Below are 14717 nucleotides of genomic sequence, written 5' to 3' on the forward strand. Positions count from 1 at the left end.
CTCTTTTTCTGACACACATCTTGTTGTTCCCACTTTTAAGTCGTTCACACTGTACATTCATACACAAGCTAAAAACACTGTGTGCCAGGTACGTCTCTGCAGCACAGCACAGCATTTTTCCTTTGAAACAAGATGTATTTGGAAAGATTTATTAACCAGTTGCTGAAGTCACACATGCAAGTACCTGTAGACCTCAGATGGCACTGACCACATGGTGACATCTCAGAATCACACTGAGTGTGCAGCAGCCAGGGAGAGCTCAGGGCTGCCCCAGGATGGGCCCAAAACTCCCATTGGCATCAAGCAGAACCAAAAAAAAAAGGCAGGTGGATACATGCACAGACCCGGCCATTTTAATGGTTCCTCTCCTGAATGACTGCACTATTTGTGGAAACTTGTGAGAACAAAATTGCAAAATGAATTATGGATATTCCTCCTGGTTGTCAGTGGGGCCAAGCCACAAGTGCCTTGGGTTAGTGGCTATTTTGTCAAGCAGGGAAGGGAAAGAGGCTGAGTTTCTGCAGGACAGCATGGTCCCCATATTGTAGGGAAGGAACAAGTACAGCAACATCATGACACCTTGTAAAATCATTTGCATTCATTTGCATGAACATGAAATCTCTGTAGAACCCCAGACCTTGCACACTGTATTAAGAAGCTACCACCAGCTGTAACCATCTTGCAGCAAAAAGCTATCATTTTGATGAAATACTAATTGCAGAGCACATCCTACTAGGGCTCCTCAGAGAGGAGGGGAAAGCTGTGGGGAGGACTGCACACGCAGCTCATTTGCATCAGTTGTCCTTATTATTCCTCCAGGTTCTCTTTTCTTTCTTCAAAATCAATTATAGCTCATGCTGTGACAATCATGAGGTGTAAAGGGAGTGATGGGGAGGCACGTTGAGTGACTGGAAGACACTTCAGGAGGTTAACTTACCCTACTGCATCTCATTTTTTCCCCTAATTCCTTATTTTTCCCTAATTTCCTTTTTCTCCCATGTATAACACAGGATATGCTCAGGAATATATTGCATCTAGGCAAAAGACCTGATGGAAACAAATTGCTGCTTTCTTTGCATAAACAACCCTGTTGATCTCCTCCACAGACAATGCACAAATAGCTGTGGCTGTCCAGAGCTTTCGCCCATGTTTGGGAAGGTCCCGAGCGGGAGGCGTGCTCCTGACTGCTTACTCTGTGCAGGTTTTGTAGTGACATGCAAGGGGAAACAATGCCTCCAAACTGTTTGGGGCTTCACACAGGTTAACACAGGTCTATGTCAGCTGCTCTGGAGAGCACCTAGAACTGACTTAACTCAAAAAAAAGCCCCCAGGATTTAATTTCACACACTCCTCTCTCAGAGAGTTAATTTTCACCCGAAAATGTCACGAAGCAGCAGAAGTGTGAAATTTGGTAGCATCACCAAAGCCTGTCAGGTTTGTACTCAAATTCCTACAGGAAAGGCCTTCCTCCCTGTTTCTGCTCTTGTAAACTTGGTTTCCAAGCAAGGTGTGCACATAGTGCCCAAGTATTTCCCTATGCACATACAGCCATTTGGTCACAATTTGGACATACATCAGCAGAAAGACTTGCAAAGCTTTCACTCCAGAGCAAATTCACTTCCCTCCCATGCTGCCTTGCCAGCTGGGAAGAAATGGATTTCAGAAGTGCAAACTGATTGAATCCATTTCAGAAAAATAATCACCATAGATCTAAGGTTTACCTAGGTAGTTCAAATAGCACCTGAGTTGGTGTCATGTTGCGTCTAGACACCATGCATACCAAAACCACACTCCTGGAAATACTGGCTCCTGTTTCTTGGTAAGAGAATATGCTTGGCATTCAGTACAGACTGCAGAAAATGGAAACCCCAAAAGATTTTAATTTGAAAAGGCCTTTTTGAAGGATTGAATACTTGGAATTGCAAGTGGCAGTGTTTCACACTGATTATCTTTCCATAAATTGCAGGGTAATTTTTCTAGCTGCCTTTGCTAACAGAGGTTTTCCGGTGTACAAACCCAGCCATGATATCAGGGTCTCCATCTCCTCATTTGTCAATCATCTGACTTAGCTCATAACATTGAAGTCTTGATTTGAACAGCATGGAAAAGAACAAAAGCTTTAGGAGAGAAGCTTCACCATGTTCAAAATCTACATGCGTTTTGAATAAAAAATCATCACAATTGTTGCTGAAACTCTGAGTGTTCATAAAAATAATGGCTTTTTTGAGCATAATGTCAAAGTTAATGAAACTTAAAAAGTGTTACAAAAGGCTGGTTGGGGTTTTTTTAGAAAGTCATTTTGAGATTAAAGAGTAGCAATTGTTACATGCTTCACTGCAACTCCTATGTAAGTTTTTTCTGTTTAGAAAGAAATGTCCACCTCAGCTCACAAGGGACAGCTCATATAAAGCCCAAACGCGTAGTGCAGCAAGCACCCAGGCTGGAAAACCTGCTCACCAGCAGGCTCAGTCCCTTGGGCTTCACAGGCCCCTCTGGAAGCTTCCCTCCTGGGATCACTGCTGTCTCACGGCCATCCTCTTGACTCTTTCCTTGAGATCAGCGGAAACTTAGACATCTTTGAAACCCCTTGCTTTCTGGTTCAAATTAGGCAACAGTCCAGAAGCTGATGGAAGATGAGAGAGACACTTCTCATGGAGTTTGTGTGTCCTTAGGGAAAAGGGACTAAAAGCATATACCAGAAGCAGGTTTTCAAAAGACAGGCTCAGCTACCAGTTGTTTTAAGGAGTGGGAGTGAGGGAGTTTTGCTATATATTCCTATGACCTGTGTAATCCCTCTCACTTTACAATACTTGGTTCCTATATAAGAAAAATAATCCCTAAAAATAGAAAGGTACTAGTCAGGAAGTATCAGAATCACTTTTATCACTTTATGTGCTTCTTGATAAATCTGCCTTTCCCAATGCCTGTGTTGGGAAAACAAAAGCAGGGACTTGATTGGAGTAATGAACACATCATTGAAGGAAGGAGCTGCTTTCCTTCTATATTCCAATATGGGGATGTGCCCAGAAAGGCTGGGCACTGTGCTGCCAGGATCCTGTGCTAAATCCTGCAGCAGCTGCCTCTGCTCAGGAAGCCAACTTGCTCTGAGGGCTACTTTACCTGCATTAATGAGTGGTATCTCATCGTTCATGGTTACACTATTGCTAATTACAGTCTTCCATGGCTATATACATATCTATATACTGCTTCAGCAGCCAGCAGTAGGGGCTCCTCCTGTCCCATTCCAGCATTGCTTTTGTCAGGGAAGGAGAGGAGATGTCTCCGTGCATTGGTGTGCAGCTCTGCCTGCCCACACACCAGCATCTTCTCACCTTTTACCTTTGCACATTCCCATCTTACTCTGCTCTGAGTGCTCCCAGCTGGGAAAAGCTGCTCTGCTTCACTTCTCATGGAATGTATTTACAAATCATCACTGTTTATCTCAGAGTTGGCCAGGACACTCAGGTCCTGCTCGCTGACAGCCTATTCCTCCCCACAGAGGATGCCCCTCGGGAAGCAGCTGAGATGCTGGAACAGGCAGGTTTTCCAGGCGTTAGTGAGTGCTGTGCCACCTGTTCGGGCTTTCTCTGAGTGCTGATCTGGACGTTTCCTTCTAAACAGAAAGATCTTATGTAGGGATTGTAATAAAGCACGTAGCAATTTAGCAATACTCTTTTATATCGAAATGACATTCTTCTAAAAGAGAGCCAACCAGCTTTTCTTAACACTTTTTAAATGATTGGAACCTTCGATATTCTACACCAAAACCCCAAAAGAACTAAAACATCAGAAAAACAAACAAATCAAACTCCAGAAACTGCCCCCACTCCAAAAAAAAAGGGGGAAAAAAAAAAGGTGAGAGTCTTCTCCTAGAACTTGGGTTCTTTTCCATGCTGCTCAAACCGAGACTTCAGTGTTACAAGCTAAGCCAGATGAACGAGGAGACTGAACCCCCGAGCTCAGGGCTTGTGCCCCTCAGCCCCGCTGCCCTGAGAGCCGCGGGGGCTCCGGCCCAGCGCCGCTCCCGGCTCCGGGCTGGATGGACGGACGGATGGATGGCAGGACAGACGGACGGATGGAGGGGCGGAGCGCTCCTGCCTCGTCACGGCCCCGCCGGGAGCCCGCCTGAGGCCTTGCTCGGGCTCTGCTGCCGCTGCTCTGCGTCACGGCCCCGCTCCGCGCCGGCTCCCGGGTGGCGGCGGAAGCGGCGGGGAAGGCGAGGCGGGAGGGCGGCGTTAAAGCAGCGGCGGGGCCGGGCCGGGCCGTGCCGGGCCGTACCGGGCCGGGCTGATGGAGCCGGGCGGCGAGAGCGGCTGCTGGTTCCTGTACTACGCGTACGGCAGCAACCTGCTGCGGGAGCGGCTGCTGCTGCGCAACCCCTCGGCCGCGCTCTGCGCCCTGGCGCGCCTGCAGGTGCGTGAGGGGGCGGCTGGCGGGGCCGCGGGGGGGCTGAGGGAGCCCGACATTCCTGTAGGGAGCCCGACATTCCTGCAGGGAGCCCCAGGGCTCCCGAGGAGCCGCACGTCCCCGCGGCTGCCTGCGGTCCGGAGCTGTAGCCCGTCCGTCCCTCCCACGGGGGTGGCCCCAGCACGGATCAGGCAGGGGGTCCTCGTCAAGATGATGGTGCCGGGTTGTGTACCGTGACAGGACAAGGAGCGATGGACGTAAACTAAAACGGAAGTTTCACCTCAGCGTGAGGAGTGACTTCTTTATGTCGAGAGAGGCAGAGCACTGAACAGGCTGCCCAGGGAGGTTCTGGGGTCTCCCTCTCTGGAGATATTCCAAACCCTCCTGGGCGCGTTCCTGTGTCACCTGCTCGAGGTGACCCTGCCTTGGCGGGAGGGCTTGGACAGATGATCTCGGGAGGTCCCTTCCAACCCTGGCTATCCTCTGCTTCTTGACCCAGGGCCTGCTGCAGAAGGAGTGTTTGTGGTAGTCCCAAACATTCGGGGGTTATCTGACAGGACTTAACCTTCCTGGCTGCCAGCCATGACCCATGGCCCCTTTGTAAAGCACTCCGGACTTTGAAATATAAAGCAGCAGGAAGCAGTTCTTTACTGTGAGGGTGGTGAGACATTGGAGCAGGTTGCCCAGAGAAGATGTGGATGCCCCATCCCAGGTAATGTTCAGTGCCAGGCTGGATGGGGCTTTGAGCAAACCAGTCTAGGGGGAGATGTCCCTGGTACAGGCGAGGAGCTCTGCCTGCACTGTGTGATGGGAGATGGGAGCTTTCACCAGCTCTGCACACCTGCAGCTGACACCTTCATACACCCTACAGGGCAGTTCTCTCCCTGCCAGGTTTATTAAATACCATTGTATCAGCTTGGCGTTAGTGTAGGCTTGGAAACACCAGCTTGTGATCATTAAAGCTGTTGATGTACAGATCTGTGCAACTAGAAGGATGCTTGGAAGAGCAGAGCATCAATTGACACCACTTGAAGATGACTTGAAGGTCCTCTTGGAGTAACTGGCTGGAAATTATCTATGTTAGAGTGTATGAAGAAGTTCAGAAAGCTTGTCAATAATAAACTCCCCATAGTCAGATACTTGGTGTCTCTTGGGACTATCAACCTGGCAGCTGAGGCCTGCTCCTGTGAAGTGTGAGGAACTTACAGCTACCCCTCCACTGAACATGCTGAGATCCCCTCCTGCTGAACCTTGCAGGATCAGACCCTGAAGGCAGGGAGAAAGGCACTAGCAGTGTGTGCTTATCTTGGAATAAAAGCAGGCTTCTTCAGGTCGATTTCCAGGTTAGTCAGTAAGCACCTCTTGCCCCACTGCAGGCTCGCTGCCTTCTCTAGCTGGCCTGTGACCCATTGCTATGTTCCCTGCTGACACCACATGGCTTCACTCCTTTGCTTCTAGCTGGAAAATCACTGATGCTGGGGAGTGAGGGACTGCAAGAAGGTTGGAGCTGATTTCCTATTAATTGCTTTGTGATAGTGCCACTTGGGCTTAAAAAAAAAGGAGAAACAGCCTGTAAACAGAGTACTTTGGATCTTAAACTAAAGTAAAAACTTCAGTTAAACTTTAGCTAAACTTCCCTCTAATTTTACTTTTCAAAGCTTTGTTAATCTTCAGCCAAAAGCTGTTAAGAATGGGATGTGTAACAAGCACAGAAAGGGTATTACACTGGTATTTAGAAGGACCAAAGACCAATTTCTTGACCCAAAAAAGTATCTATCTACTGTGTTTTTTCCCTCTTCCCAGCAGTGCCTGATGCAGCTGCACACATGGTGTAACTTAAGAGTTTCCTGCTCTCAGAACCAGAGTGAACTGTGCTGTTTCTGTGGGATCTCTGTTGCTGTTTTTGGGTGGTGCCTGATCATTTTATGCAGCTCCTTGCAGCTATTCAGTGCAGGTCCAAGAAAATATAACTGGAGGAATAAAGTAAAAATTGGAGGGGTTTTTCCCCCCCTTTTCTTTTTTTTTTTTTTTTTTTAGTGAGACTGTAGTGAGAGTAGTTGATTCTATCCAGGATTTCCTTGGGGCTGCCCTGCAGTTACTTGTCCTCATCTGTAGCTTCAGTCTGTGACTCAAGCGGACTTTTGTGCAAGTAACTTGGTGCATCTAAGTAAACCATTTTCTAGTGAAATTGGTGAAATAGGGGACATTTTATGGGGCAGGAAGATGACTCTGTTGATGGAGTAAACTGTGGCTTTGCCAGGCTGCTGTCACTTATGCACACACACAAATTGATAGGTGCTCTGTGTGTATGCCTCCAAGTGCCTTTTTTTTTTTTTTTTGCAACCTTTTTCCTATAGCTATTAGGACACATTACAAGAGAGTGATGTGTCTCAGAAGGAATATTAATGTGTACATGTGTATGTTTCAAAACAAAATCATAGGTTCAACAGGGTGGTTGTAAGAAATACACAAAGCTGTGGGGCTGCATAGGTTTGGGGTTTATTTTTGTTGTTGTTAAGCAGGTAGTCTTCCTTAAAGCTTGGTTTGGATTGTGGGGGTGGGACTGTTTCCCTTCTGTACTGTTAGGGAAGGGTCCACAAATTGATTAATAAGTAGGAGAGGATACTGAGTGTATTGAATCAGGTGAGAAATTACATTGATACCATTCAATAACCCATTCTTCTCTTTTTCATATATACTGATATTGCATGTAAGAAAAAGTGATATTTGTTTCCTAAAATAATGTTTCTACTTACAAAAACCCGAATAAGCTCACTTATTGAGACATATGCCTTGACTTAAAAATACCCAAGAATCTTCCAGATCAGTGATGAGATGGCATAAAACATTGTAAAATACACGGGATTGTGTTTTGTAATTGGGCAATCTTATTAGTGCATGAGAACAGGACCCAAAGCTTACCATTTTGTAGACTTCTTTACCTTTACTATTTTCCTGGATCATGCATAGTAGCATTTAAGTCTTGTCACATAAACCTGCAAAGGATTTGGCACCAGGTAGGTGGCACCTGTCTGTTCTTCCTCCTGTGTCTCAAGCCAACAGCCCTAACTTCCAGGGGAAACTGATTCTCTGCTTTGCTCTGATTTGCAGGATTTTAAGCTCGAGTTTGGCCATCATCAAGGCAGGACAAGTTCTGTCTGGCATGGAGCTACAGCTACTATTGCTCAGAGCCCCGGAGATGAAGTGTGGGGAATAGTGTGGAAAATGAACACTTGCAATCTGAGTTCGCTGGATAAGTAGGTGACTTAACTTTTGCTGTCTTCTACTGCTTTAGAGAGTGATTGAAAATTAGTTAATTTTTGGTAAAGAGCTGTGTGGTAACTGTGCGTTGTAATCAAGAAGATGCTTTCGATTTTAATATGTGAATTCTATTTCACAGAATGTGTATTGACTTTTGACACTTCTGCGATTAAAAAGGCTTTGTTTTCAAGCTAAAGCTACTTTTAGGGGTATTTTAACAATCTGTGGACCTTGATTTGAGGTCAACAGGTCATGCTTCTTTTATTTTTTTAACTGTCTTCCCAATTTTCTGTTTCTTTTAAGATTCTAAAATCTGTATTTGTCCTATGGTGTTTTTCCCATTACTTTAGGGAGAATTTCCTTTGAGACTGACACCAATGTCTGTCTGTTTACATCTGTAGACTCCACTTGTAGCAGTAAAGGAAGGGATAAGGACAAGACTGCAGAAGAGAGATCTTTAATTCAGGCATAGGGACCTTTTGAGGAAGTTATCTGACATCTCTTCTCTACCAAGGATGTAAACTTTTGTGAGCTTGAGGAACATCCCAGCAGAGAGCTGGGGTGTTATAGTTTCCCCCTTTGAATGGGAGAGCCTGCCTACACCTTTACAATGGATGGTGTAGAATGTTCTAGCTGTGCCTGGTCATTCAGAGACCTTCAAGAAGCCCTGAGCAAGTTGCTTCCAGGCTGAAGTCTAAAAGACCACCTGGTTAAACAAAGCAAGGAATAGCATGACTTCTTGCAGGGTCTAAGACAGGGCATAGAATCTCATCTCCAGAAGTTTGCCTGCTGCCACGTGCTTGGTGCAGCTTTTGAGATGTGCCTGCACAGCATGGTGCTTCTGGTACACATGGATTGTTTGTGCAGAGCAGTTCATCACTGACAATTCCAGCAGAAATCTGGGCTAATGAAAACAAGGGAGCAGAGCATAATAAACCCAATGAAAGCACTACCTCAATACTGTTCTCCTGCCTCTGGTACTGCTGCAATTCCAGTGTGTAAATATGTCCTTAAAATCCTGGCAGTGAAACTTGGTTCCAATGTGCTTTTTGTTGCCTATGGTAAAGCTGAAATACAAGGGAAACTGTTGCCCAAGTTCTGCTAGCACCTTATGGTAATGGCCACTCTTGAGCACTCTTGTCCTGACTGGGAGTGTTAGCCTCAAGCAAGAGGGCATGGGCATCCAGTTGGCATGCTTGTGCTTGGGGACAGCTTCACATGTCCCCTCTTCATTATCTCCTGAGTTCCTCTGCTCTTGCTTACAGTAGCACTTAAACATCCTGACCCTTCTGCTGACCTTTACTTAAAACTCCTGATTGGCCATGCTTTCCTGAAGCATAAACTTCCTAAGTATGATGACCCTGTCTGACAGCATCTGCTTTTGTATTTCCCCTCCATGGGGACAGTATTTTGTACTCTGACTTCCATAAGTGTTTGCACACTGTTTACACTTGACATAGTGTAGGATTGCAGACCCCTGGTATTTGTTTGGCAGGGGATAAATTTCAATGCTTGCTAAGGTGCTAGAGACTTGAGTGCTGTAACACCACCAAAATCTGCAGCATGGACACCACCAGCACCACAGATTACTTTTTCCCACTTGCCTCATTGATGCCATGGAGGAGAACTAGAAATGGGATGTGTTCTTGGCTTTTATAATCATAGTCAACACTGCTCTTCTAAGAATTGCTCCTAACCCACTCAAATGAGCTTGCAGGTGCTCCTGCTGAAGGTCTTGGGATGCTTTGCCTCTGTGCAAGCTGATATATTTGTAGGTTCTCCACCAAGTTATTTCCTAAAATTACCATGTATCCAAAAAGAAAATGCCCCACTTTTTTTTTTTATTTTTACCCCTCTTAATCTGGTTAAAGTAGTCTGTGCTTTGTTATTCAGAAGCAGAGGAGGGAATGTGTAATTGAGGCTGCATGTAACTAGTTAAAACACTAACAAAACAATTTAATATATAGAAAACAAATATGGGAGGGAACCTTTTACCTAGATGGCAGAACTCTTTGGCTTCAAATTAATTTTCTTTGCTGTCTCAGCCACTCCTATGAGGTTTTTTGTCCTCTGTACTTCACAAATCTGTAAGTTACAGACTAAATAATGACTTTGCCTCATAGAGTCTAGCAATGGATGTTACTAAACAGTTTTCTTGCTCTCACACAACCACTTGACCTATTTTTAGTCTGCTGGCCTTGAATCTGCAGTTAACTTCCAGTCTGTACTTGCACTTAACCTAGTTACTTGCCTAGCATGGCCCACATTCTGTACATTAAATAACTTGAAATGGTAGCAAGTCTTTGGGAAAAAGATGAGTTGTCAAATTTATATTGGACAAGCAGGGCTAAAAACCATGTTATGACTTGTAGCTAAAGTACATCTGAAGTTAATTGTGCTATACAGTCTCTTGTATTGCTTAAGTTTCTCGTCTACTTCTTGTAATTTTTATTGGTGGCTAAATGCCAGTGGTTGAGGACAATAAGTAGGCTTGGTTTTGAGTCTTTGTTTTTTGAAGCATAATTTTGCTAATAAAAAAAAAAACACCAAATACTTTTTTGTCCCGACCTAGCTCATTACTGCTCTGTATGTCTTGTGCAAGTTAAAAGGTGTCTTGGATTATTCATTGGGAAGTGCATTGCACAAGTTGTGCAAGTTTCCCCTTATTAAAAGGTAACACAATGGACAAGATAAAACTTTGCAATTGTTTCTTTATTTAAGTGGCAGCTAAGGAACATGTGTCTGGCTCATTAATTCTAATAATCTTGCTTGTGTTTCTCTTTCTGACTACCTGTCTTCCACAGTAATTAGTTTAGGAATATTCTCTTTCTGACTTCGCAGGTTAATCACAAGTCATCATTTCTTACAGAGCTGAAATGATAAAAGTGAATGCTGTTTCTGTAAAAACATGTTTTCTTATATGGAACAAGTTTGCACAAAAAGCACTGAAGTATGTTTTGCTTCATTTGTTTTTCTTTAAGTATATTAAAGCATTGACCAGTGTCCTGCCTTGAATTCTGTTGTAATAAATCCATATGTTTATTGCATGGTTGGTTTGAAGTGGATTGGATAATTGACATGAAAGGAATATATGTGTTTTACAGGCAAGAGGGAGTTGAGGATGGCATTTATGTCCCAATAGAAGTCAATGTCCACACGCAAGCAGGAAAGGTACTGACCTGTCGAAGCTACCAGATGAAGGACTATGTCTCTGGTCCCCCTTCTCCACAGTATAAAAAGGTAGGTGTTGCAGCACTTTCATTTTGGAAGAGTGTACAGAAGTTTATAATGCAGTACTTCTGTGCTGTTTAATAAGTACTTTGATTACAGTGCATGGAAGGCATGACTACTGTAAAGGTATAGCAGTCCTTGTGCAATGTACTGCTGGAATGATGCTCACAGGACATTGCTAGCTCTTACAGACCTATTAAATCAGCTTGGGGTTTTTGATGTAGTTATACCTTACAGGAATCCCCTACTTAACTTGGCAATTAGCTGTGATTGGCACAAGGTTTTCTGGAGGATGTTGCTCACATATATGCAGCAATTCTCTGTTTGAAAAATTAATGTACTCCACTGAAAGGACAGAGGGAATGTTCTGTGGGGAAAATGCAGCACCTGGCTTGTAGTTTCCAGGAGGTGGATTATCCTTTCTATCTTGGGAAGTACTTGCTATCACTGCAGGATGCAGCTGTCACCTTTTACCAGACACATCACCAGTATATCACAGGGCTGCAGCAGCATTGCAGAGCACTGCAGGGTTCCCCCTTGATGGCTGGTGAGGCACAAGTGTTGCAACACTGTTCTGCAACACTGACTCTGCACAGACACATGATCCAGTCACGCAGCAGGCCTGACCTGCTTAGCCTGTGAGATCTGGGCAGGCCCAGCTGGGCTGGTGTGGCTGTGTGTGATGTGTACAGACTCACTGCAGCTCGCTTTTCCTACCTGAAGTGCAGAAACCAGGAGTGAGCCTGTTAAATCCCAAGTGTGCTGCCTTCTCCAGACTGAGGAACTCACTCCTCTGAGCTGACTTCCAGGAGCACAGCTAAGGCCAGCTGCTGTGGGACTGCTGAGGAGAGGGCTTGCTTAGAAAGCAGGCTTTGCTCTTCCACAAACCTCTTCCCTGCCAACCCACCTCGTGGCAAGGCAGCTCTTTAGGGCTTTTCCGGGAGCTAATACATAGTCTGCTGCTGTGTGTCAGCTCTCATTAGTATGCTGAAAGTGCAGACTTCCACTATTGGCAACTTTATCATTCTCTCCTGCTCCTGTCAGAAGCAGTTGTTATTTCTGTTCTTCTCCTGTGCCCCCAGCTTTTTCTTTTTTTTTTTTTTTTTTTTTAAGTTAACCAGGCAGAAGAGCTAAAAACTTAAAAGATGACTGCATTAGCACACAGTGATTGAGCTACATCCATCTACTGTTATGTACTTTTTGTGGCAGAATTCATTCTTTCTATATACCTCATCCTTGAAATGCATGCCATTAAATGCATGAAAGCATATTTAGAATATTCATTTCTATATGCAACCTTGCTGGTGTCTCCTTCAAGCTGTGTTCCTACAACTTCCCCTTCTCCTCTCACTGTCAATCTTTCCTCTGCACCAATACTTCAGTTTATTTTATGCATGGAAGGAAAGCTGCAGTAACAAACTAAGGAATCTGTGCTTTTTCACTGAGTTAAGTCTCTGTTTCTCCTATTCCTGTACCCTGTCTAGGTACTCACTGTTGTCCTTTGGACAGCTTAGTTTTAAAAATAACCACTTTTTAAATTCTCAGCCAACTTTAGTGTCACACCTGAGTGAGAAGCAGCATATATTATTGAAGTTATCATCCTGTCTGGAAGAAAGAACTGAATAACTGAATAACAGCTTAATTAGAGAGGCTTGTGCGCTTCAGTAACACATCGGAATCTCAGGGGTAGTTAAAAGCTTTTTCAGAGTAATTTTGTTCATGCTGTTCTGATCTCCCAGAAGCTTTTGGCTAACCTTTGGTACAAATAGCTCTATTTGAGATAAATTCTCTGGGTAACTTAAATGGTTCCTCCTGCTCAAGTGATTGTTTGGAGGAGTCTGTCCTTTTTATTACTGAAGGCTTTTTTTTTCTATTTTAATTATAGGTTATCTGCATGGGTGCGAAACAGAATGGCTTGCCCACTGATTATCAGGAGAAATTAGAAGCTATTGAAACTAATAACTATGCAGGACCGGTGCCAATCATGGAAGAGATTGAAGCTGCTGTTAAAGCAGAGAAAATAAATTCTGCATAGAATGCCTCTGCATTTGCTTGGACTTTCACCTTGATCTAGATACTTCTCCTCACTGTGCTGATCAGCAGTTTCTTTATTTATCAAGAAAAGATGAGTTTGCTGTGCATCTGCAGTAAACCATTAGACATAACTTGCAATTTGAAGACACACTGACATTGGTAACTTCTTTTTGTATGTATAGCTTGACTACATGCTGAAGTACATGCTGCAGATTTAGAAATTATCTTTCTGTAGTTGTCATGCAGTGCTGCATGTAAATTTGTGCTTCATGACCAGTTTGCTGACCTTTTTAGAAGAAAAAGGCCATCTTCATGAGTTTTGGCACTTGTTGCCTTCTGAGGAATAAGGGCTGCAGGATCAGGTCATGTGTTTGTAAGAGTTATACGTGTACATGGCTACATTTGTTAGATGTAAAGTAAACTCAAACCTCTAAGGCTAAACCTTTCTCTCTGCTACTTCTCTTAATGGTTTCAAACCCATCCTATCTGATGCTATAGAGTTCCTGTTCCTGTTTTGTAGTTAATTAATTTTTTAAACTCCTTCCATGTTTTATAGTGTAAGTCCAAAAGGCAGCCTGAGCCTGAAGACAATATTCAGCAAAGCATCTCATTCAAACCATCGTAGTTTCCTTCCTTTCAATGTCTAGTGAAAGTCACAGATGAACTGGTTAGCTATAACCAAGGCATTTTTGAAAAAATTAATTTTAGTGTGATATTTCCAAGGGTTTTTTTTCATTACCTTTTTGACTGGCTTGTTTGCCTATCTAGGCCTTGGTCCAGTGAAATCAGAAAGCCTCCTTTGAGTCCTAGCACATTTATTCTGTGGGGGTTTTTGTCTCTTAAACCCTAAATGAACAGACTTGGCCTCTTGTTGGTTTTTTTTCTGTTGTTGTTGTTGTTTTTCTCCCCACAGTTTGACAATCCAATGCATAACTGGAAGCTTTTGTAACATATAGAGTATTTATTTTCATGGTACTGTGCAACCCCTGCAATTTGTCTATGGGGGCTGAGGAGAAATTGACAACATGGAAGATGTCAAATCACTGAGATTTGGCTTATCTTCTCTACAGTGTATTTTTTTCTCTTGATGTACAGAGAGGTGTAAGATATAATTGATGTCACTGTGTGACTGCTTAGATAAATGATAAAATAACAGACTGCCCATGTCTTCTCTGTATAAAATCTTTTCTATAAACTTCTGCCAGGTATATGTAGCTGCTGTCCTGATGTAATATGCCTCTTTCCAGAGTTGGGCACGGTGACTGCTGTAAAACATGGTACTTTCCATATTAGCACTGTCTAGTTTGAGTAAATAAAATTGTGATTACCCAACCTCTGACACGCCTGTTCAGTCTGCACCCCTCAAGAATAACACAGAACCACAGATTGTTAAGGTTGGAAGGGACCTCTGGAGACATCCAGTCCAGCACCCTGTCAAGGCAGGGTCACCTCGAGCAGATGCTACAGGAACACGTCCAGGTGGGTTTGGAATGTCTCTGGAGAGGGAGACTCCAGAACCTCCCTGTGCAGAGTGCGTTGCTGATGTAAATAAAAACTGGTGATGTGGGAATGCAGCTGAAGCCTTTTTTAATGGATATACGTACAGTCAGTAGGGAGCGCAAAACTATGCATGAAGCTCTCTGGAGTGTCCTTGCACGGGGGGAGCTCGACCGAGGGAAATGGTCGCTGCCGGGGGACCCAGGCACCTCTCGGGGCAGGAGGGATGGCTGCGGAGGGCAATGCGATGCTGGTGAGGGGGGAGCCTCGGGCCATTCCTGCGCGGG

The 14717-nt window shown here is 44.3% G+C and overlaps 1 protein-coding gene across 1 annotated transcript; it reads left to right on the forward strand.

Moving 5' to 3' along the window:
• Positions 1-4177: 4177 nt before the first annotated feature.
• GGCT (gamma-glutamylcyclotransferase) lies at positions 4178-14269 on the forward strand. Its single transcript, XM_059476270.1, has 4 exons — positions 4178-4413; positions 7519-7664; positions 10773-10908; positions 12785-14269. The coding sequence occupies exons 1-4, from the start codon at positions 4291-4293 to the stop codon at positions 12932-12934; spliced, it is 555 nt and encodes a 184-aa protein (XP_059332253.1). The 5' UTR covers positions 4178-4290; the 3' UTR covers positions 12935-14269.
• Positions 14270-14717: the final 448 nt, after the last annotated feature.

The sequence above is a fragment of the Ammospiza nelsoni genome, chromosome 1 (genome assembly GCF_027579445.1).
Source record: "Ammospiza nelsoni isolate bAmmNel1 chromosome 1, bAmmNel1.pri, whole genome shotgun sequence".
Classification (NCBI taxonomy): domain Eukaryota; kingdom Metazoa; phylum Chordata; class Aves; order Passeriformes; family Passerellidae; genus Ammospiza; species Ammospiza nelsoni.

Excerpts from the sequence above, each read along its gene's own strand:
- GGCT (XM_059476270.1), top strand. The coding sequence starts at position 4,291 with ATGGAGCCGGGCGGCGAGAGCGGCTGCTGGTTCCTGTACTACGCGTAC. Across the intron at positions 7,665-10,772 it reads AATCTGAGTTCGCTGGATAA|GCAAGAGGGAGTTGAGGATG; the intron begins GTAGGTGACTTA and ends TGTGTTTTACAG. Across the intron at positions 10,909-12,784 it reads CTTCTCCACAGTATAAAAAG|GTTATCTGCATGGGTGCGAA; the intron begins GTAGGTGTTGCA and ends TTTTAATTATAG.